Source organism: Trachypithecus francoisi, unplaced genomic scaffold (genome assembly GCF_009764315.1).
Source record: "Trachypithecus francoisi isolate TF-2019V2 unplaced genomic scaffold, Tfra_2.0 Lachesis_group9, whole genome shotgun sequence".
NCBI classification, from domain to species: Eukaryota; Metazoa; Chordata; class Mammalia; order Primates; family Cercopithecidae; genus Trachypithecus; species Trachypithecus francoisi.
The window spans coordinates 33,961,830-33,984,240 of NW_022681474.1; the positions used below are offsets into that span (position 1 = coordinate 33,961,830).

General features: G+C 50.4%; 1 protein-coding gene and 1 long non-coding RNA gene across 2 annotated transcripts in view; one reads left to right on the forward strand and one right to left on the reverse strand.

Moving 5' to 3' along the window:
* Positions 1-13,270: 13,270 nt before the first annotated feature.
* On the reverse strand, positions 13,271-15,008 carry LOC117082596. The gene is made up of 3 exons (XR_004436701.1): positions 14,864-15,008; positions 14,432-14,624; positions 13,271-13,528 (listed from the first exon to the last, which is right to left on the reverse strand). It is a non-coding gene; the product is annotated as an uncharacterized LOC117082596 (long non-coding RNA).
* Positions 15,009-15,200: 192 nt separating this feature from the next.
* COL13A1 (collagen type XIII alpha 1 chain) overlaps positions 15,201-22,411 on the forward strand; it is a 161,561-nt gene continuing 154,350 nt past the window's right edge. The window contains exon 1 of the mRNA XM_033208972.1: positions 15,201-16,075. Within this exon, the coding sequence (XP_033064863.1) occupies positions 15,782-16,075 (294 nt within the window). The 5' untranslated portion in view covers positions 15,201-15,781. The remainder of the gene's footprint in view (positions 16,076-22,411) is intronic.

Genomic DNA, 22,411 nt, shown 5'->3' on the forward strand with positions numbered 1-22,411 from the left:
TTGTTAGGACTCTCTGGGTTGCCAGTGACTGAAAACCCAACTCATCAGGCTTGAGCCAAAAGAGAATTCATTGAACCATGCTCCCAAAAAGCCCAACATAGCTCTAGCTTGAGGTGCAACTTGTTCCAGGATTTCAAATTGTCACTAGGGAGCAGTCTTGGTCCATTTCTCAGCCCTACTGTCTTCCAGTTGTCTTCATTTTCAGGCTTCAAGTTGGGGTAAGATGGCTGTCAGCAGCTCCAGGCAATACCTCCCAAGGTCAAATTCAGCAAGCCAGGCTGAAGTCCTAGGTGGTACAGGCATATAGTTTCAGATACTTGAGAGAGTTATGTGGGAGAATCACTTGAACCTAGGAGTTTGTCAAACCTGGGCAACACAGTGAGACCCCATCTCTAAAAACAAAATGAAACAAAAAACCCAATTCAGCAACTAGTTTGGGGCAGGCTTTCTATTACTTGCAACCCAAAGCATTCTAACTGATTCACTCAGTATACTAGTGAGCTGCTTCCAAATCTAGGCAGCCCGTGAAAATAGCTGTATAGAGAGATGCCTGCCCCAGGTGTGACAGATAGAAGGTGGAGGGCTACTCCCCACAGAGTTCCTGGGAGGAGCCACAGGTGTGGAGAGGCAGACTTTCCTTTTGAGATCCAGTGCTCCTGAGCATTTGAGAAGATGCTCAACATACAGCACTCTTTTAAGGTCCTGTGGCAAGAGGGTTAGACTTCCTCAGGTGGGCAGCTGTGTGCCTGCATCCCCAGGTGCCCTGTGGATGAAGCATCTGGGCTCTAATGGGGAAAGTGGGAAAGGGAAGAACTTAGATGCAGCTGGTAAAATGCCTCGTTTCTAAGTTTCCTGGTTTCTGTGGCCACCTATGTCATGGCAAGTAGTCAGGTGTGTGCACGTGGGTCTGAGAGCCCAGGCAGGGACAGGCGCCTTTTTGTCAGGAGTCAGCTTCTGCTCCTGCTGCCTCCTGCAGGGCCAGCTTGAATCTCAGTATAGTGGGTGCTGGAATGTACCACCCAGAGTCCCTCTGGGGTAGGGTGACAGCTGCTGATGGCTCATACATAGTTTAAGGGATCAGCTGCACACAAGACCACGCTCCCCCCTGGGTTAGCCTGCACCTTAGGACTCATGCTGGGGTGTAGACACAGATAGCCAGTGTTTACACAGAGAGCCAGAGTTGGGCTCAATCCAGGCCAACTCTGAAGGGCATCCCAGCTACAAGCTCCCCTCAGGGTTGGCTGAGACCTCTCTTGCTACCGCACTACAATTAACCTTCATCCTCTGTCCAGGCCTTCCCATGTTCCCCAGTATATCCCCTGCATGCAAATCTCTGTCCCAGGGTCCACCTCCTCAAGAGCCCAAGCCATGGCACCAGGTGAGGCAGGTGGTGTGTGTGAAGCCTGATATGACAGACTGGATCCCAATCACTTCTTTTCCTGCACTGATGGGAATAGTGCTAAAGAAGGAGTTGAGAAGCATAGACCCTCTTGTTTATGTTTTTTGGGATTTGTTTTGTTTTGTTTTTTTGTTTTTGAGACGGAGTCTCACTCTGTTGCCCAGAGTGCAATGGCATGACCTCGGCTCACTGCAACCTCCGCCTCCCTGGTTCAAGCAATTCTCCTGCCTCAGCTTCCTGAGTAGCTGGGACTACAGGTGTCTGCCACCACACCCAGCTAATTTTTGTATTTTTAATAGAGACGGGGTTTCACCATGCTGGCCAGGCTGGTCTCAAACTCCCGACCTCAGACGATCCGCCTGCCTTGTCCTCCCACAGTGCTGGGATTACAGGTGCGAGCCCCTGCGCTGGGCTTGTTTATGTTTTTATTAAAATTAAAAGAACTTTCTATTATTAGAGAAACAATGTATGCTCACTGAAAAAAAAAAAAAACTGGAAAATTCCAAAAAGCCAAGTAAATTAATCATGTAATTAAAAGACCCACATCCTTCCATGAAACACAATGATGACTTTGTGCATTTGAATTTAAAACTATGTATGGAGTCCTTCCTACATTCTAGGCCATTCAGGCTCCCAACAACCCCAAGAGGTAGACCTCATTATTCCCATTTTGCCAATGAGACTTAGACACTCAGAACCGTGGAGTTACAAGAGGGCAAACAGCAAGCGGACAGAGCTTCCGACTGCAAGTTCAGAGCTTTCCCCATCGCACCCCAGACCACCAAGTTGATGTCAGTGTTTCTGAGCGTGTTCTTCAATGGGGAAGAGGGTGGCAGATATGGAAGAAAGTTCCTAGGCCAAAAAATGGGACCCTCCCTCTCGTCCCGGTTCTGCCATTTACTTGCTGGTTGATCTTAAACAGGTATTTTCTCCTGAATGGGGCGTCTGTGTAGGGAAGGCTGTGGAGTCTATGCACAATGTGTTGGGCACTACGGAAATGGATAGGGTTAGCAAGTGCAGTGGCTCTGGTTGCCTGAAGAGGGCACCACTGAAAAGAAAAAGCCCTAAAATCGGGGAGTTGGGACACCCCGCCTCCAACAGAAGACAATATTCCCATAGTGGATCCCCCATGGGCCTCCCAGGGGCACTGGGGAAGGGGTCTCCAGGGGCTGCAGGAGCCTCCAACAAAGCCAGAACCGTGACAGGGTGGAGCCCCAGACCTGGAACCGGGTGCATCTGTGTAAAAGGCTTAATTTATCTTTTGTAATTCTCTTTGGCCAAGGGAGACGACAGGGGAATGTTTTACTTTCTTTCTTTTTTTTTAAAGAAAACTTTCCATTGTGGAAATGGCATGTGTTTATTTTTAAAAATCCAGCCACAGGGATATATAACTTCTGGGGAGGGAGACGGCTCAAGGGCCAAGACTGACACCTCCCGCTGTGAAAGTTGGGTCTGGGTTTCTTTTGCCATTTGATGCTTCCCTCCTAGGCCTCTTTCCTTTAAGCAGAACAGAAATCTTGCTCGTGGATGTGAAGGAGAATGATCAAGAGGAGAGGTGAATTCCAGATAATTAAAATATTACTACAATAATGGTGACTGACATTTATCAGGCACTTACCCTGCACCAGGCACTGGGCTAGGAGCTTTGCAAATTGAATGTTGTGCGAAGTATTCATAATAGCCCAAGGAAATAGCTTTCATTGTCTCTATTTTACAGGTGAGAAAATCCAGTCTCAGAGAAGTAGTTACCAGTCCAGGCTGGTAAAGCAAGAATTACGCACAGGCTTGACTGACTGCAAAGTCACAACTATAATCTTCTATTGTGGCAGAATCTTGGACCTCTGTGGTCACTGCTGTCAGCACGAGCCCACTGTGTGGGAGGACAGACCAAACCCCAAGGAAGAGGCAGAGGCCTTTCTTCTCTCCACACGGGGGATGCTAGGACCAGTCCGCCCCCTAGCTTCTTTGGTGGGATGCACAGAAGTTTACTTCCTCCCTCTTGGCCGCAGGCCTTCCTATGGAAAATGCTCTCTTGGGTAGCAGGGGATAAAAGGAGGCCCCTGAGCAAGGGGTTGGATCAAAAGCCTTGTTGTGAGGGTGGGGGAGGCAGTTTCCCCTTACTGTGGTGACTTGGAGGTGGGATCCAGGGCCCAGGCCACTTTGCTTCCCACCTTCCCTTCCTAACAGTGTAACCTTGGGTGAGTTACATAACTTCTCTGTATCTGGGTTTTCTCATCTGTTAAATGGAGAAATAGAAATACCTACTCTTGTGGAGATTTCATCTTGCGAGATGATGTGTATAATAAAGCACTCAGAACAGTCCATAGTAATGCTTAACAAAAATTAGTTATTATTATTCTCCAAAAGTGACTCATTTTCACCAAGTAGACCATGGTGAACAAATGTTCACAGATATACACAGCTGAAGTATAAATGGTCAGACATAAGACACAGTGCTTTTTTATGATCGTTCTTCTACTGACCAAAAATGCAGCCCCTACCCCCAAGTTCATCTTGCTTGTTGTTTGAACCTGGCTACTCCTCTTGACTAGAGGCACTCGGAATTCTCAAAAGGACCTGATGGGGTTAGGGACCCCAAGTCTCTCTGTTCCAGAAGGTTTCAGTATAATTCTGAAGCTCTATGGGAGACCACCTGTGGTCCTTCTACCCCTCCAGGTCCGGGTTTAGCTAGGAGCTACCCAGCTTAAAAAAGAATGGCACCTGCCATTTTGGAAGACTTTGTTCTCTGTCTCTGCACCCCCAACACCCTGCCCTTTCTAGATGGTCCTTTCTTGGGTTGTTTGGGCCTGTGTTTCTAGGCTGGCAAAGCCTTGGCATCTTCATGATCCTCACTACCAATCACACCACCAACGTGACATCATCACCAATGTCATCCATCAATGCCACCATCTAATCTAAACCATGATTACCATCACTTCTTTTAGCAGCAACACCATCCCATCCCACAACCACCTCCATCACTGATATTGTCTTCACCATTTTCATCTTCCTTTCAGCCATTGTCACTGTCAGGATCTCTCTCACATGATCATCTTTGCACTTTCAAGATTACCTATGCTCAGGGCCAGACAGAACCCTTTGGTAGTAAGTGACAGAAATTCAAGTTGACTGACTTAAGAAAAGAGATGGAAAGGATTGTGGTTCACATATCTAAACTAGAAAGGGTGAGACTGTATGAGGGATGTGTGCCCAAGGGACTCAAATACCAACAGAAAGCTTTCATTTTCTCCATCTCTCAACTACACTTCTCTCCAGAGTCCATTTTATTCTCTTCTGCAGACAAGCTCCTGTCTATGTGAGCTTCATGCATTTATACGCAGCTGCATAGTGACTCAAAAGCAAATGAATTTCTATCTCCCAAGCTCTGATTGAAAAATCCTAATGGAAGTCCCTGATTGGTTTCACTTGGTCATCCTTTGGGCCAATCATAGTGGCTAGAAATGTTTGGTTCTGTGATTGACCCTGCTTGGTCGTGTGCCTAGTAAAAACATGGCAACTGGAGGAAACTTGGTGAACAGGTGAGTACTCTACTTTATGTTAACATACATCCCATTCATCACCATCACCAGCACCACCAGTACCACCACCATTACCACCATCACCACCCTCACTGCCACTGCCATCACCACCATCACCATTATCACCACTATCACCATCACCACCACCACCACCAGCACCATTATCTCCACTATTGCCATCACTGCTATCACCACCATCACCACTACCACCATTACCATCATCATCACTATCACCACCACCACTACTGTCACCACCATCTCCACCACCATCACCACCACTACCACCATCACCACCACCATTATCTCCACTACTGCCATCACCACCACCATTACCACTGCTATCATTACTGTCATCACTATCACCACCACCACCACCACCATCACTAGCATCACTGCCGCCACCACCCTCCATCACTGCCACTGCCATCACCATCACCACCACCCGCCATCGCCACCACCCGCCATCACCACCACCACTGCATCACCACCACTACCACCACCACCATTATCACCACTACTGCCATCACCACCACCACCACTATCACCACCACCATCACCACCACTATCACCACCACCACCGCCACCATCGCCACCATCATCACTCTTTTTCTGGGAACTATAATGTGCCCAGCCTTGAGCTTCACATGTGAACTACATCAAATTTGAGTTTGATGAAATCTCCAGCCCTGCAGGAATTTGCTGTCTCTGGAAACAATAAAGTTGACTGGTTCAAGGAGCTAGACTTCTAGTCCTTGGCCACAGGATGGGAGCAAAGAGAGAAGCTGTAGGGACAGCATCTGACACCTCTTCAGCACTGGCCCTAAGCCCTGAACAGACCCAGAGTCCTTGGAAGCTAACAAGGCTGTGCTGTGATGGCCAGGCCACTTGGCAAATAGCTGCCTGTGCCCAGCCAGGAGCTGGACTCATTCCTTCATACTCACAAAGTTCCCACCCCAGCCCACTGCCTTGTGCTCTACCAGAGCCCTCAGCACATCTGCCCTGTTCCCTCAGGGGCTGGGACTTGCTTTTGGCTCTATGCCCCCTACTCCTGCTCCACCTCTGAGCAAACATCTGTTTCCAGACATTGTCCTAGAGCCTAATAAAGTCTCGGAAAGGCCCAAGTTAATATATCCACAGACCTGCCTGTCAGCGGCTAGCTAATGTCAGGAACGGAGCACTCGAGGAAAGCAAGACCCTTCATTTCCTGATGGGGGTGGAGTGTGCAGGAAAGATAAACAGGGTTTCCCTCCCCATTTCAGAAATGACCTTAACAAAGCAACAGTTTTTAAGAAAAAGAGAAAAGAGAAAAACGGCCTTTGTAACGAGGTTTACAGGAACAAATGTTTCAGGTGGTTCTGCCTTCACAGCTATTGCTGGGGAAAGTGCACGACCAAGCAGCTCTTTCAACTCAAGAGCTCAGTCATGAGTGCAAAGCCTCCTGTGGATTCATTGGCCATTGGCCACAGTCCGGACACTGGGCTGAGCCCGAACCTGGGGGCTATGAGTTGCCTGGCAGGGAAAAGACCTGCCCTGAGTGGCAGGTCTGGCTCTGCCACTAGTATGCTGGGTGACCTTGGACCACATTCTGCCTCTCTGTATTCAGTTTCTGCAGATGCCACATACTAGTGGAGCCTTGGAGGATTGACAAGGGTCCTTCTGGGCGAGGGGTGGGGGTGCCCCACACTTCAAACCAGAAGAGTAGCCCCTAAGATGGGATCTGACTACTGAGTTCCGTGGTCAAGACCAAGAGTTCCACAGTGGTGGGGGTGGGCAGAGGGTTGGGGGACAGGAAAGAGAGCAGAGACACAATGCTATAACTTGCATACTTCACCACCACCACTACCGTCACTGCCATCTCCACCACCATCACCACCACGACCACCATCACCACCACCATTACCACTACTATCATTACTATCATCACTATCACCACTACCACCACCACCATCATCACTACCATCACCGCCACCACCACCCGCCATCACTGTCACTGCCATCACCATCACCACCACCCAAATAATCCTCTAGACAGATAGGAGGTAAGTGAGGATCTGGATCAGTAAACTAATTGGGCTCTCAATTATCCATCGGTCATCAACCAGAAACATCTGTCTCTTAAACCACAGTTGCCCACCGTTCCGACAGCTCTTCCTGCCTGTCAAGGAGAGCTCAAGTCCTGGGTTCCTTCTCTGAGCACATAATTGGGGCGCCCTTCCACTAACTCTGAGGCCAGATTTTGAGCTCTTGTTTCCATGGACTGACAGCCCTAAGGGTCTGTGTTTTACTCTCACTCCTTAAATGATTGTTCTTTCTCCAAAAAGCTGCAAATGGAGCCCTAATGGCTGCATTTGCATGTGGTTTCTGATGCCTGGTTGCAGCACCACCATCACCATCATCTCTTCTGTATTCTGCACTTGGTTAGGGTCTTGCACACATGATCTCATTTGAGTCTTCCAGCATTCCCCTAAGTAAGAATTCATCTTCCCCTGCCTGGGCAGGAGGCTGACTTCCAGAGAGGTTAAGACATTTACCAAAAGGCACGCAATTTGTAGATAAAGAAGCAAAGCTTCTGGTGCTTTGTTTCAACTGAATCTGAGTCAGCAAAATGGTTTCATCTCAAGTACTAATCTCAATAGATTGATAATAGCTTTCTGCTTTGAGGAGCATAAGGGATTGTGTGTGTGTGTGTGTGTGTGTATGGTGGGAGTGGTGTTCTGTAGTTGATTAGTGATGTCTGCCAGTGGTGTGGGAATGGAAGTATTGGCATGTGTGTGAAACACAACTAGACCATACCACTTAAGAAGAATGGAAGGGCAGGTGTTTGGGGCTATTGGGGTTCAGGAGGTCACATGATACATCCCAGGCAAAGATGGACCACATAACCTTGGAACTTCTGCTCTATTCTCCCAGTCCCTTTCTCTATCTGGATGCTGCCATGCTCCAAGGACTGGCTCAGAATTCACCTCTTTCAGGAAGCCTTCCTGAACCTTCACTCCAAATCTAAGTCTCCACCTGCTTCCCTTCTCTGAGTCCCAAGGCACTAATCATCTGCCTGCTTGCTTGGCCTTCAGCTTATGGTGCCTGGCACTGCAGTTCTTTCTTCTGCACACATAAGTCCCCACAGATGCCCCTCAGGACTGTGAGTTCTGTGAGTACCTAACTCTGGGTTTTGCTCCCACTAGGAGGCTCAATAATAAATGCAGACTAATTTATATAAATGACCTAGACTGTGCAAATGGGCAAGCAGTAACCTTCCTCTGCACTGCCAGAACACAGGGCTTGAGAGGAGGCAAGAACCCCTTTTTGGTTTTTGTTGTACATGCCCAGTCTCTACAGTTATTATAATGGCAAGGTTGGCTCCCATGAACCTAGTCCTGACTCAGCACTTTGCATCCACTATTGCATCCAGTCCTCACAATGACTCTAGGAGATAGGAATTCTTCTTCTTATAGTTCATACTTTAAAAAACAGATGCATAGAGGCTACATAATTTGCAAGGTCACATAGGTAGTACACAGTGGAGCCAGAACCTGAAACTACCTGAAATAGCCTTCAAGTGAATAGAAAATTAGTTTCAGAGTCATGTACACCTGACCTTGGAATAAGGCCAGGTAGGTGCCAGGTAGGAGACTTCTGCTGAATTATTTTCAAACCATCTAGGTCCAGAGAGATATGGGCTGCTTAGTACCTCCAGCTGCTCCTGGAAGAAGTCAACAAAAGACAGTGGGTCTGGGCAGCATCTGGGCACTAGGGTTGACAGCTGGGCATGGGGTTTGCTAACCACAACATTCCCCAAATCCTACTTTTCAGAGTCAAATAATCCTCTAGACAGATCCAGTAGCCCACCCCACCAGGCATTCATTCTTGCTCAGGTAAACACTTACATCTGTGGACCTTACATCCTGGTATTCATGACATTGATTAGTTTCTTCCCACATGACTCTGGGTTTGGCCAGGTGACTTGTTTTGGCCAATGAGACATTAGCAATTGTCACACAAGCAGAGGCATGATAAGCAGTCTTGGAACTCTCCTCATGAAAGCCAGCCCTCATGCTGGCTCAGGATAGACTATAGCCATACTGCCTAGAGCAGAACCTTTTAGCTGAGCCCTGTCAATACACATAATCATAAGAAATAATAAATCATTGTTTAAGCCACTAAGTTTTGGAGCAGTTCATTATGCAGCTATAGATGACTGACATACTGTTGCTAGTTATGGCTCCCATCATTCTTAGACATGGTTGGAGTCCTGACCATGCTGGCTCAGGATAGACTATAGCTGTACTACCTAAAGCAGAAGAACCTTTTAGCTGAGCCCTGTCAATACACAGAATCATAAGAAATAATAAATAAGCTGTAGATGGCTGACATACTGTCCCTACTTTTGGCTACCATCATTCCTAGACATGGTTGGAGTGCTGACCATTCAGAAGCACCTACATGCTCTTGTATATACATCTCGACCAAAGCAGATTACACACATAGAGCTCAGCACACATCCCTTTCGGCCAACGCACACAAACACTCATACACACACACACAGGGAATGGCTTGGAGCTAACTCATGTGTACCTTGAGGCAGCCCTGGTCACCCACAGTATTTGCACTCCCCTACACATGCCTGCTTGCCTGTGCATGCAGAAATGTGCACTATCTTCTGTGTCACAAAATACAACAGCAGAAATGGCATGCACCACAAAATCTTACATTGATGGCAGATGGGGGTCACACACACATACACATGTGCACATGGTCTCTCACGGCCTGAAACCATAAGCACCAAAGGTGCAGAAAACAGGAGAGTGAAGAGGCCCTCAGTCCTTTCCCTCTGCACTCCACATTTCAGCCTTGGCGAACGACTTGGCTTCCCCAAAGCACTATGCACTTTTTCACCTCCAGGCCTTTGCACAGGCAGGTCCCCCTGTTTGGCATGCCTTCCCTACACCCCATTCACCTGGCCACTCTACTCACCCTTCAGGTATTATGTCCCAAGCCTAGTAGGGGATACTTTTCTATGCTCCCACTATTTCCTGCATGGTAGTGCTTATCAGGGTTGGCCTTCACCACCAGCCTTGTTTCATTTATGACTATGTCTCCAACACCAGCACAAAGCCTGGCACCAGACAGCACTCCATAAATATTTGTTGAATGAATGGATTTTTGAGCTGGGAAGGCCCTTAGCCATTCTACTTCTTCTTTCCTCCCTCATCCATCAATCTCTACATGTTATATAAGAAGAAGTAGATGCACAGCTTAGGTAACAGAGCTAGGAGAGAGCCAGAGCTAGAATCCATCCATTCATTCCATCCTTTGCTCACTCTTTCCTTCACTCCACCATTCCTTGGGCATCTACCCTGTGCTGAGTGCTGAAGATATGGGGATGAGTACAGTCATCCCTGCCCTCTGGGAACTCACAGTTCAGGAGGAGACAGATGCAAGCCACAGTTAGAAGTGGCTCAAGCTACAGAAGACAGACTCAGAATAACAGCGGCTCAAATGAACTCAGTTATTTCTCATTTATGTGAAAGTCTAGGCTTGTTTGGCAACTTGACTCCATGAAGCCACCAGGGGCCCAGGTACCCTTCTATCTTGTTGCTTGATGCAGGAGTCAGAAGCAGAGTTAGAAAACTGAGTGTCATGCCAGGGATCATAAATCCTGGGAGAGAAGTAAGAAACAGAAAGTCTGGAGCTCTTTGGGGAGGCTCTGGCAGGTCCCCATCCACACCTCCATGGTTTTGCCTGTTCTGACTACAGTATGGGAAAGTTGGGCTTATTTTAAGACCTAGGCTTGGGCTGGGCACAGTGGCTTACGCCTGTAATCCCAACACTTTGGGAGGCCGAGGTAGGTGGATCAAAAGCTCAAGACCAGCCTGACCAACAGGGTGAAACCCCACCTCTACTAAAAATGCAAAAATTAGCCGGGCATGGTCGCACATGCTTGTAATTCCAGCTACTCGGGAGGCTGAGGAAGGAGAATCGCTTGAATCCAGGAGGTAGAGGTTTCAGTGAGCCGAGACTGTACCACTGCACTCCAGCCTGGGTGACAGAGCAAGACTCCATCTCAAAACAAACAAACAAAAAACAAAAACAAAAAAAACTTAGGCTTGGGGCAGACAACAGAAGCAGAGAGGTCAGAGAGGACGAACAGATCCGAAAAAAAGGGAAGGAGGTGGAATCTCCAGGACTAGTCCCAACTCAAGTGAGTGAGGGAAGAGAGAGCGGGGAGAAAGCAAACATCCCGGCTGAGCACAGGGTGATGCCATACATGGCACCGAGGGAACAAAGGGTAGGGAGGGTGTGGGGAAGCTGAGTGTGAGGTGGAGGGGAGGGGCGCTCCAAGAGCCATCGTGAGCAAGCTGTGCGTGGGACATGAACTGTGTGTTTGAGTGGGAGAGTTGTCCGCAGAGAAATAGAAACTGGAGCCTAAGATGGACAAGTTCTCCCAGGGTGAGCGCTTGGTCCAGGTTCTTCCCTAGATGGACCTCCCAATCCCTTGGGAAGCTTTTAGAAGCAGACAGGAACCTGGACTTCTTTGCCATCTCCTCCTAACAACCACAAAGACATTCTGACTCAGAAAGGTAGCCTGAGGCCCTATATGTAACTGGGCTCTTATACATGCAAGAAAAGAAACCCAACTCAAGCTGGCTGAAGCAGAAAGGACTCTTGTCACCAGGCTTCTGGCACAATTTGATTGAAGGGATTCGATGATGTCTTCAGGACTCAGTCGCTCTCCACCTCTATTTGCCTCCGTGTTGGCTTCATCCTCATTTATCAACAGTGGCAAGACAGCTGTAGCAGCTCCAGCTCATCCCTTTAGAAAGCCCTTCCAAGGAAATAGCTGTCGTTCCCAGTCACTCCAGTCCAACTCTCACTGGCCTGAACTGGGCCACATGTCCTCTCTAACCTAATCACAGTAGCCAGGGGAGATGAGAGAGGCTAACTGGTGAGGTTACTTCCTATTCATATGCCAGGTATGGAGTTAACCCCACCAGAGCCATATGTCCTGGGGAGAAGGTTCCCCAAAGGAAACTGAGGCACAGTTACTAGGAAAAGGGGGACTAGGCTCAGGGCAAATAAAATGACGAGTGTTGGCTTCCCTGTGGCCTCTACAGGGGATCTAGGGCAGGTCTGGCTATGGAAGCTTTCCATGGGGAAGAAATGGGAGAGGCAGGTCAACAGCCGTGGGCAGAACAGTCAAGCAGAGGACAGAGGACCTGCGGCCTTCTGGAGGAGGGCTGACCTTCGCTTTTGCCATGGGGAGCAGAAGAGGAATCTTTGCGGAAGCCTGAAAAGCTGGCGGGAGAGGCAGTGGGAGACAGCACAGCTGGGCCTGGGAGATGCCACGGTGGCAGTTTTGGTTTCAGGAAGGAGTTTGATGCTGTCAAAGCCACAGTGGAGGAAAAGAAATGGGGTTTGCTCAATAAAAATGGGCTGGGAGCAAATGGTAGGATTTTAAGGTGTAGAAAACAGAAGAGAGAAGGGTGGTCTTCTTGGCAGAGGGTCTAGCAGGAGCAAAAAAGTGGAAAAACACAGAAAAGACTTGAAGAACACTGCAGGTTGTATGCCTGGGGCATTTTTTCTCCATTTTTGTCTAGGCATGTGACCAAGACCACAGTTCAAAATCAAAGTCTTGGGTTAGCATTGGAGGCCCTCTCTCTTCTGACAGCAAACAAGAAAATCTATTTCCTGGGTGTTTTTCCTGAGGCATCTGAATCCCCGCCTTTCTTCTGGGAGCCCTGAAGCACCGTTTATGGTCTTTACATGTTTTGTGGATTTTTGCTATTTTGCCTTTTGTGGCGGTTTTATGTGAACATGACTTGTCTTCCTTAACCAACTGTTTTTAAAGCTCCTGGAAGGCACTCTTTTCACCTCAGTGTCCCCAGGTCCTGGCTCCCACCTATGAAGAAAGAAGGGTTCAAGATAAGCCACATGAGGCTGTAACTTGTGCCTGGGGTAGACAATGCTCTACCTGAAGGAAAAATATCCCAGGGTAAGAATTCTAAGCAGTGTAGGAAGAAGAAAAGAAGAAGAGGGATACCTGGGGATCAGGCCCTCAACACAGGCTAACTCCTGCTGCTCACAAGCTGCTACTCTCAGCTATCAGTTGGGGAAAAAATGGAGGTTAACCGCGATCCATTTGCTTTCTCTGGGATGGAAACTTCTTCCTCTTTCACAACTGAGAGCCCAGAGCTAGCTGTGTCTGAGATGGCCCTAGCAGCCACGAGTTCCAAAGAAGGAGGCTGATGCCCTTTATTGAGTGCCTGCAGTGTGCCGGCACAGTGTTCACTGCTTTGCATGCATTACCTCATTCAGTCCTTCCAGACGGGTAGATACTTTTATTAACAGCCCATCTAATAAATGAGAAAACTGAGCCTCAGAGATGTTCAGCAACTTCCACATTGACAAAAGGGAGATTTACACCCGGGTTTCTCTGACTCCAGAGTCCCCCTGGAAGCTCCAGGGTTTACAATGCTGGGGTCAGGTCAGGCTAGCGCGGCACCCTCCTCCTTCAGTTCCCAATCACAAGGATGCTCCAGCTCCAAACTGTTTAGATTTCACTGCCTGAGCATTCCTGAGGGCCTCCAAAGTCCTGAAAGGGAAATGATCAGTTTGCAGGATAAGGAGGGAATGAAACTAACTCCTCACCTCAGTTCGTCCATTCAGACTAGCCTGCGAGGGAAGCGGGGGAAGTCCAAAGTCCCTGAATTTCCGGGCCTGTACCTCCCAGTGCAGAAACTCTCCAGCGCCCCCTGGTGTTCCTCAATACCGTCGAGTTCTCCCAAGGATTCCTCTGTAGAGTGGACTGGGACATCCCACCACAGGGACGGAGAAAACAGAGTGCCGTTGCTCCCTGAAGCCGTCAGGGAAATCCTAGCACTGGAACTGGAACCCAGAGCTTCTGGCCACCGGCTCTTTCAGCAGCATCACCTTCTACTCCTGTTGTCCTCCATAGTGGCTGACTGGCCCAGCAGTCAATGTTACCTTTATTATATATTATCTAAGTACTTACTATAAGTCCAATACACACTATTAAGTGTGCCACACTCTATTAGAAGCGCAGTGATACTGTAATATATATATCAAGTTCCATCAGGTCAATATAGAAAATGGGAAGTTTTTACTGGCATGCCTTGTTATTTTGAAATGGAATCCCAGCACTACTGCTGCCCCCATCTCCACTGCATATTTGAAAGCCCAGTCCTCTCTCCTCTGCCCGCTGTTCCGGCAAGATAGGCTTTCTCCCAAAAACTCAGTCCCACCACGTCATTCACAGGAATGTCAACAGGCACAACGAGATAAAGTCTCTTGGGATACAAATGCTACTTAATGTGGGGGGTGGAGGAGGTGACAAGAGAAGAGAGAAAACTACCAAATGCCCTTCAGGCCACCAGTTTTTCTCTAATGGAGTATAGGAAATGACAGCAGGAGAGAGCCTGGTTAGCCCTAAGCCTCCCACAGGGATGGAGCCAGAGTTTATGTAGGAATTGCTCACCTTTGATGACTGCGATGATTGGGGCAGGCTGGTCTCACCACAAAGTGATAGACGGCAGGGGTCTCAGATTAATGGCAGGCAAGAAGGGGAGATGTCAGGACTGGTAGGCAGCCCCACTGAGCCACCTCTTAGATACCTGGAATAAGCTCTTCTGCTCAGTTTTCAGTTTCTCATACTACCTCAGGTCTTGGTCCTGAAAGAAAGAAAGGGGTGTCGGCTCTGCTTCCCCCTGGAGGGCTGACTTTTCACCCCAGAGTAAAGATGTGGTTGGCCGCCAGGCACTGGAGGAGCTGCAGATCTCAGGAGGTACAGAGCCCCCAGGGAGTTGGTCGTGGGAGAGAAGGAAGGGGTAAGAGGTTGGGGGCTTGGGGGTAGAGGAGCGGTGGCTGAAGGGATCGGGTAGTCCTGATCAGGACGTGGAGATCCACCCACAAGCTCTGACAATAACTCAGCCAGGTTCCTGGAGGGTCTCAAGGGCTGGGAAAGGTGGAGTGGTGCCTGCTCCACTGCCTCCGTGGAAGGCCAAACGAGCCCTCGGTGTGAATCCGGAGAATGAGAGAGAAGTGCAGCCCCAGCTCCACTCCACACCCCCTTCCTGCCTATAAATAACCCCAAGTGTCACTTCAAAGAGGACTGGGAGCGCGGAAGAGGGGCTCCCGGGCCTGCGGGCTGGGGCCGCCGGACTTGCTCACCACGCCCCCCACCCCGGGCGAGTTTGCATAAATAAACAAATTCAAGCCGTCGGCCCCGCGGGAGGTGGAGGAGGAGTGAGGAGGAGGAGGAGGGAGGGGGGCGGGAGAGATTAGTTTGGGAAGTAGCACGGATTGCTCATCCGATCCGTGCAGCCGCAGGGAGTGTGTCAAGTTACAGAGGCGCCGGAATCGGCCCCAGCGCTCCTCGTCAGCCGCCACTACCCACCTCTGCCCATGGGGCCCTCCATGTGCGCCCCTTCGCCCGGGGACTGAAACTGGCTGGCCCGGGAGGCACGAGGCGCCCAGGAGGACTGACAGCGCGGAACCAACTGCTCTGCAGACTCTTGAAGGGAAAGACTGGGCGGAGAGAAGGAGAGCCGATCAGATTCCCCTAACTTTCCTGGACTTGGAACGTTCTTCGAAATAACTTTTTTTCTCACCTAGGTGTACCCCAATTACCGCTGGTTGTGCTTTTTCGGCCCTTCTCCTCCTACTGCTAATTTTTCCGTCCTCTTTGCCGGGAGCAACGGAAAGGGACGTTTTCCAGCAATACAAGCCCTTTCCCTCTTGCCCCGCAGTTTGGATACAGCCTTTTGGGAGCAGCTATCGCCTTTATTTATTCTATTTATTTATTTATTGGTTCTCAAGACGTGAGAGGATGGTAGCGGAGAGCACCCACAAAGCGGCAGCCACCGGTGCCTGCGGCCCTGGGGAGTTGGGCGCGCCCGGGACGGTGGCTCTGGCGGCGGCGCGGGCGGAGCGCAGCGCACGGCTGCCGAGTCCGGGGTCGTGCGGGCTGCTGGCGCTGGCCCTCTGCTCGCTGGCGCTCAGCCTGCTCGCCCACTTTCGGACGGCCGAGCTGCAGGCCCGGGTGCTGCGCCTGGAAGCGGAGCGCGGGGAGCAGCAAATGGAGACGGCTATTTTGGGACGAGTCAACCAACTGCTGGACGAGGTCTGTGCTCTTTGTTGCTGGCTTTTATCCCTCCCCGCGGCGCCCCCTCGCGCAGCCTCCAGACTGTTCAGCCGGTGTCCGCGGGCGCTCGCTGTCTGCCAGCCCCGGGTTCGTGCGAGTTGCCTGCGGGAGGGGTCAGGGACACGGACAGACGCTGCCCTGCCAGGGATTCGGAGGACCTGGTGGGCATGAGCATGACCCCGCGACTCCCGCCCCCGGCAAGCTCTCCCGGCGTCCAGCGCCGGGAGCGTCCTGGGCGCGCCGCGCCGGGCAGGTGGAGGAAGACTGGGAGCGCGGAGGCGCGCGGAGGCTGGCAAGCTCCACTCCTCCCTTTCGGGACCTGGCGAGGTGGTGTGACAGCCGCCCCTCGCCCACGCAGCGGGAAGCGCGCCCAGAGGCCCACGCTGAGGCTTACTGAGCCCCATGGCCCTCCCCCTCCACCCTTTAAGGACCCGGGGGCGCGGGAAAAGGGGACAGTTTTTGCAGGGGATGGTGCCCTGGTCTCTGCTCACTGACCCAGGCCGCTACGATCCAAGTGTGGGTCGCCTGACTCTGCTGTCCTTGGCCGCAAATTAGTCCACACCTTCTTGTTCCTAAATCAAGTTTCTTATTTTTCTGGAAAAAGGATGCTTTCTCCCATTCTCCAAATTTTCTTGATTCAAGTAGATTAAACGCTACTAGTGTGTCAGGTGGCTATGGCAATCTTGGGAATACAGAAAAGGGCTGTCCCCTCCCCAGGAAGGAGGGACATGCAGCCTCTTCGTGCCACCAGAGGGAAGGCTGGGCCTTGACAGGGTGAGGCCTGATGATCTGTGGGAATCTGGACAGCACAGGGGATCCAGGGCCCAGATGGAGAGGAGGACAGGCAGGTGGGGGCCGCAGCAGTCTGGGAAGAGGTCCTGGAGCAGGTCCTGGCCATGGAAGGTCCTGACCGTGGAAGGTTTCCATGGGGAAGAAATGGGAGAGGATCTCTTACTTAGCTGGAGTGTGCAGCAGTAAAGACCACGGTGGTAGAGTCCAGCAACCCTGGGTTTTTATCTCCACTCTGCCACTTGGAAGCTTGGGACAAAAGCTCCAACTCCTCTGAACATGCAAAACAGTGCTGATGTAGCAAACACTGGAGCACAGCTCTACCTGTGGTGGGTGGGGTGCTGTGAGCATTTTGGCAAGAGGTACCTATTCCCTAAAGCCAGGCTCCTCTCAGCTGCCTCTGCCAGGCTCTCCCCTGCTGGAGCAGTTCTCCAGGGTGGCCAAGGGGAAGGAGATTGCAGAGCCAGAGCAGAGAGGGCGGTCACAGGGCAAGCTTACTGGTGCTAGTGGTACACCCATGACTGCTGCTGTCAGCTCATTCCCACGCCCTGCCAGTGGCTCCAGGGAATCCGGAGAGCTCCATCGGGCCGCCCATGGTCCCCTGGGCCTGGGGTGGAGGTGGGGCACCTCTGGGCTCAGGCAGTGTGAGCCCAGACTGGCTGGGTGGTGCAGAGGGTGTCAGGGCAGTGAGAGCTCCTCCAGGTATCTTGGGGGTCCTAGCTGCTGAGGGATAAAGCGTGTGATTTTCAGGGTTTAGCGCAGCCCCTCTGTCCATGCTTTCCCCTTCCCAGACCTTCCTGCTGGCCTGACCATGCCCTGGCCTTTCCCAGCTCCTTGCTTCAGCTGCTTCAGACTTAGCCATGCCAAGTCGTACACTCTAGGGGCCTTGGGGCTATATGTTGGATACTATTGAATCCAACATGCTTACTCCTTTCCTCCAAGCTGCAGCTCCATATTTACCCTACTGAATGTAATCTTTTCAACTACTAGATATCAAAGTTATCCCAGAGAACATCTGAACTGAACCTCATTTTTCAGATGGGGAAATTCAGCCCAGAGTCACATGGTGAGGTCCAGGACTAGAACCTCAGCCTCCTGGCCCTGTATACAATGTTCTTTGCACTGTATCCTGCCATCTTTTTTTTTTTTTTTTTTGGTCTATTCTCATTCATTCATTCAGAAAATGTTTATTGAGAGCCTGCTGTGGATCAGGTATTGTGGGAGACACTTTTGCCCTCTTACACGTACAGGGAAGTAGTGCACAAAGAAGAAAATGGGTAGTGACCATGTTGTGTACAAAGAAAAAAGAAAGCTACAATAGTGAAAGAAGAGAGGGGCCTGGGGAATGCATTACATACAGCATTGTCTGATGGTGGTGGCAGTCATGGCAGCCTTCCTTAGGGAAGTGATTTTCAAATGAAGAACTGAAGGATGAATAGGAGTTTGCCAAGCAAAAGCGGGTGAGTGTGAAGCCTTGTTCTAAGGGGACAAAGGGAACAGTCTTTGAGGCAGGAGGCCAGAGGGAATTGGGAGAAGTGTGGGAAGTCCAGGACCCCGGAGGACTGGGAGGGTGAGAAAGTAGGAGATGTGGCTGGAGAGAGCCGGGCAGCTCAGGTCAAGAGGGGCCTTAGAGAAAGTTAGATCTAAATAAGAGTAACAGGGAGACATTGAAGGGTTTTGAGGAAGGCAGTTATGCCCCTAGAGTGAGTGCTTACGGCTGGCAAACCAGTAAGGCTAAACAGGAGGCTGCTGCAGGCCAGAGGGGACAATGAATGAGGGTGAAAGTAGGATCAGAGAGGGGTGACTGGAAATGGTGGCTGAGGTCAATAGGGGAAGATGCTGGAGCTAGGGGAAGGGAACTGTGCCACAGGTGGATGGTGTGAGTGGCCTTATCTGTGGGTGCCTTCTCTGTGCTCCTGGAGGGACATCTAGTGTTGGGCTGTCAATACAGAGACTGCTATTCTTATGCAACTCATTATATTTAAACAAACTAAAATTAAATAAAATTTAAATTTTAGCTTGTCTGTTGCAACAGCCTGGTTTCAAGTGTTCAGTGGACACTGCAGCTAGAGACTATGGAGCTGGACAGTAGAGAGAAAGAATATGCACATCCTCGCAGAAAGTTCTATTGGCCATCGCTGTGCTATGAGCAGCTTCCAGGCCTGCAAAGCAACTTGAGAGGACCGTCCTGGGCCTTTCCCTGTGTAGGTGTGTTCTCCCAGGTCTGAGCAAAGGGCAGAGGAGAGGAATGGGTAAGGCAGAGAACTGGGACAGGTAGAAATCTGCCACGGGAGAGGAAAATTCAGAGACAAGAGAGGGGAAATGATTTTCTTACAAAATAATTCTCCAAAATGGAGGTGCAGAAGGTGCCTGTCCTCATGGGGCACACAGGCATCTAGTGAGTTTGGGGGCCAAGACCAGGATTCTAGCTGGGCTTTGCCAGTCGTGTGGCCTTAGGCAAACCATGCTACACTCCTGCACTTCAGGTTCATCTTCCATAAAATCTGGGCCCTGCCTCCCTCCTGGGATTGGGGACAGAGCGGAGACTTCACTAAAAGGTGCCATCACCAAAGGCCATGCACAAGACCAGATGAGTGCTCAGGGAGGGCTCTTAGGGACCTGGGGCAGGCAATCCTTGGAGCAGGCAGGACTGGGCCACTTCCTAAAGAATGGGAGACGGACACTGGGGAGGGCAAACCTGGTGAGGCACACGGCCTGTGCAATGAACTGGGGATGGGACGCCAGGGCACACGCATGTCACCCATGGCAATGGGAAAAGCAGGTGATGTGGCAAAGACTGTGTCTATGAGGCAGAAGGAAGAGGGAGCTGCAGGGAGGGCCAGCCAAGGGGACCCAGGAGGACAGGAGGCCTGAGAGGGGAGCCAGAGGCAGATCCGAGGGGACCAGCCCACGACAGGGGTTGTGCAGAGCCGGGATTGGAGGATGGCGGGAGCCGGCTCTGTGGGGAACCAGGAGTGTGCTTTCCAGACCTCAGGCCCCAACTCTTCCCCCATCAGTGCCTCTCTCCTGGTCTGGGACCGTTAATGAGCAGTCCAGCTGCCTGTTATTTGATTTGCTTGCTGTGAGAAAGAAGCTGGAATGTCCCAAATGGACAAAATCAGATGACACCTAGGACTGGGCAGCCGTGTGCAGTGAATGAGAAAGGAGTGGAATTTAAAAGAGCCAAATGCTGGGCCGGGTGCGGTGGCTCATGTCTGTAATCCTAGCACTTTGGGAGGCCAAAGTGAGTGGATCACCTGAGGTCAGGAGTTCGAGACCAGACTGCCAACATGGTGAAACCCCATCTCTACTAAAAAATACAAAAATTAGCTGGACATGATGGTGGGCACCTATAATCCCAGTTACTCAGGAGGCTGAGGCAGGAGAATCGCTTGAACTGGGAGGGGGAGGTTGCAGTCAGCCGAGATAGCACCACTGCACTCCAGCCTGGGCGACAGAGCAAGACTCCATCTCAAAAAAAAAAAAAAGAGCCAAATCCATTTTCTAGGCCCAAGGGGAAGCAGAGGAGGGTCTCAGCAGCCACTTTTAAGGTGAGTTTTGAGAGATGCCAGTTAGACTCTCCACCCCCAATGATAACATCATAAACTGTACTAGAAATGTCTCATAGTTACAGGGTACATACAGGGGCCAATGCTATGCGTGTTACCATTATATCTCTTTCAATCCTCGCAACTTCCCTAAGGGACTGACATTTACAGCACCCCGTTTTACAGATGAGAAGACTGATGTCACTGTACCTCCCTCCCACTATCTGTGATTCATTCCTTTGAATGTTAAGGAATCTCCTGGGAGAGGAAGTGGTTAAAACTTCCAGGCTAAAATGTTGAGGAACCCCAGGCAGACTCCTTCATCCCTAAAAATAACAACAATTATAATAATGTGTCTCACGTTTATACGGTGTATGATTTTGGTGCAAAAGTAATTTCAGTTTTTGCCATTGAAAGTAATGGCAAAGAGATACAGGAGACAGATATAGGGGAGAGATCAAAGCAGCAGCTGAAAGATTGGGGCTCTGGATGGGGTCCTTTAGGACTAAAATGCTGGGATGAGAATGGGAAGAAACTCTTAAAGGGGAAGTGCTTGTGTGCTAGGGTGGGTAACCTGTGCAGTGTCCTGTGCTGACCACAGCTGCCTGGACCTCAGTATATGGACAGACTCTGGATCCAGGTTTCCTCAAATGCAGCCAGCACAAGATGGTACCGTAGGAGTCAGGGGTGGGATCCAGCGCCCAGCAGGCATCTCTCCTCCACCACACCTTCCCCTTTCCAGACAATTAACTAGGTCAGCAGTGGCCCATACATGGCTTGGGTGTGCACTACTCCCCATCCCAGGGCTCTCAGCAGACATTATTAATCAATTGTTGCACACTTTCCCATGGAGCTTACATGCAACCTCAGAATCCTTTTCAACAGTGTTCCAGGAAGCTGCTACTTACTAGTGAGGGTTAGTGTTCAAGATGAGGAGCTATTTCATAAGTCTAGATTTTGTTTTTTTAATAACAGGTGCTTGCTATAAAGGCAGGGAGAGTTATTAGAGCTCTGCAGTGTCTCCAAAGGCCTTCGAACTAGCAGATAACTCTGAACAGACTGAGGACCTCAGGAGGCAGCCAACCCTCATAGGAAGGTGGTGGGGAAAACCAAAAGCATCTCAAACACCATTCCATCTGCCCTAAGCACAGTTTTACGGTTTGGTAACTCCCAGAAAGATGCCTTTTCCCCTTCTTCTTAATCACTCTAGACTTGCCCCACTGCCCTCTGGAAAGCCTCCTCGAACCACTCTAACCCAACATGTGCTCTCTCCTTGCTCCCACTTCCTGTGGCTCTTCCTTGGCTGTGCCAGACATTTAGCTCAGAGAAGGAAAGCAGACATAGCATGTGATGTTGGCTTTCCTCATCCCAAACCGTAGAAGGTGCTACTCATCACTCAACACACTCTTTCCCCTTCAGCCTAGGTAGGCCTCAGAATCCTTCTCAGCACAGTCCTCCAGTGGCACAGGGAACAGCAAGCCAGGCTGCCACTCCCGTCCATTAGAGTCAATGCACAAGAGGAAATCCATTTGCTATTCATGGCTCAACCCAATCACATTGTACAACGGTCTCTCCACGTGACCACACAGGACCCGATGACAGCAATAGAGGCATGCAGTCTTGGGTCCCTTATTAAGTCTAGCCCAGGACTTTGCACATAGTAGGCAGCTCTCACAAATTAGCTGTTGACGTAAGGTCCCCCTGCTGGAGGCTGGGGAAGGTTTCTTAGTCAGCTTTCCTCGCAATGTCCCCAGCCCTGGACCCAGCTGTAGGCTCAGCATTTGCTCCAGGGGTGTTTCTCAGCAACCAGCAGAGGATGAGATGATTGACTTCTGTGTGTCCAGGCTGCAAGATGCATTCTGGCTGGGAGAGCAGAAAAGGCTCAGTGATGTGTTCCCCACTGGGCGGAGAAGCTGGGAGCACCCACCCCCTCCCATCCTCTACTCTCAAGGTCAGGAGCTTCATTTTCACCTGCCCC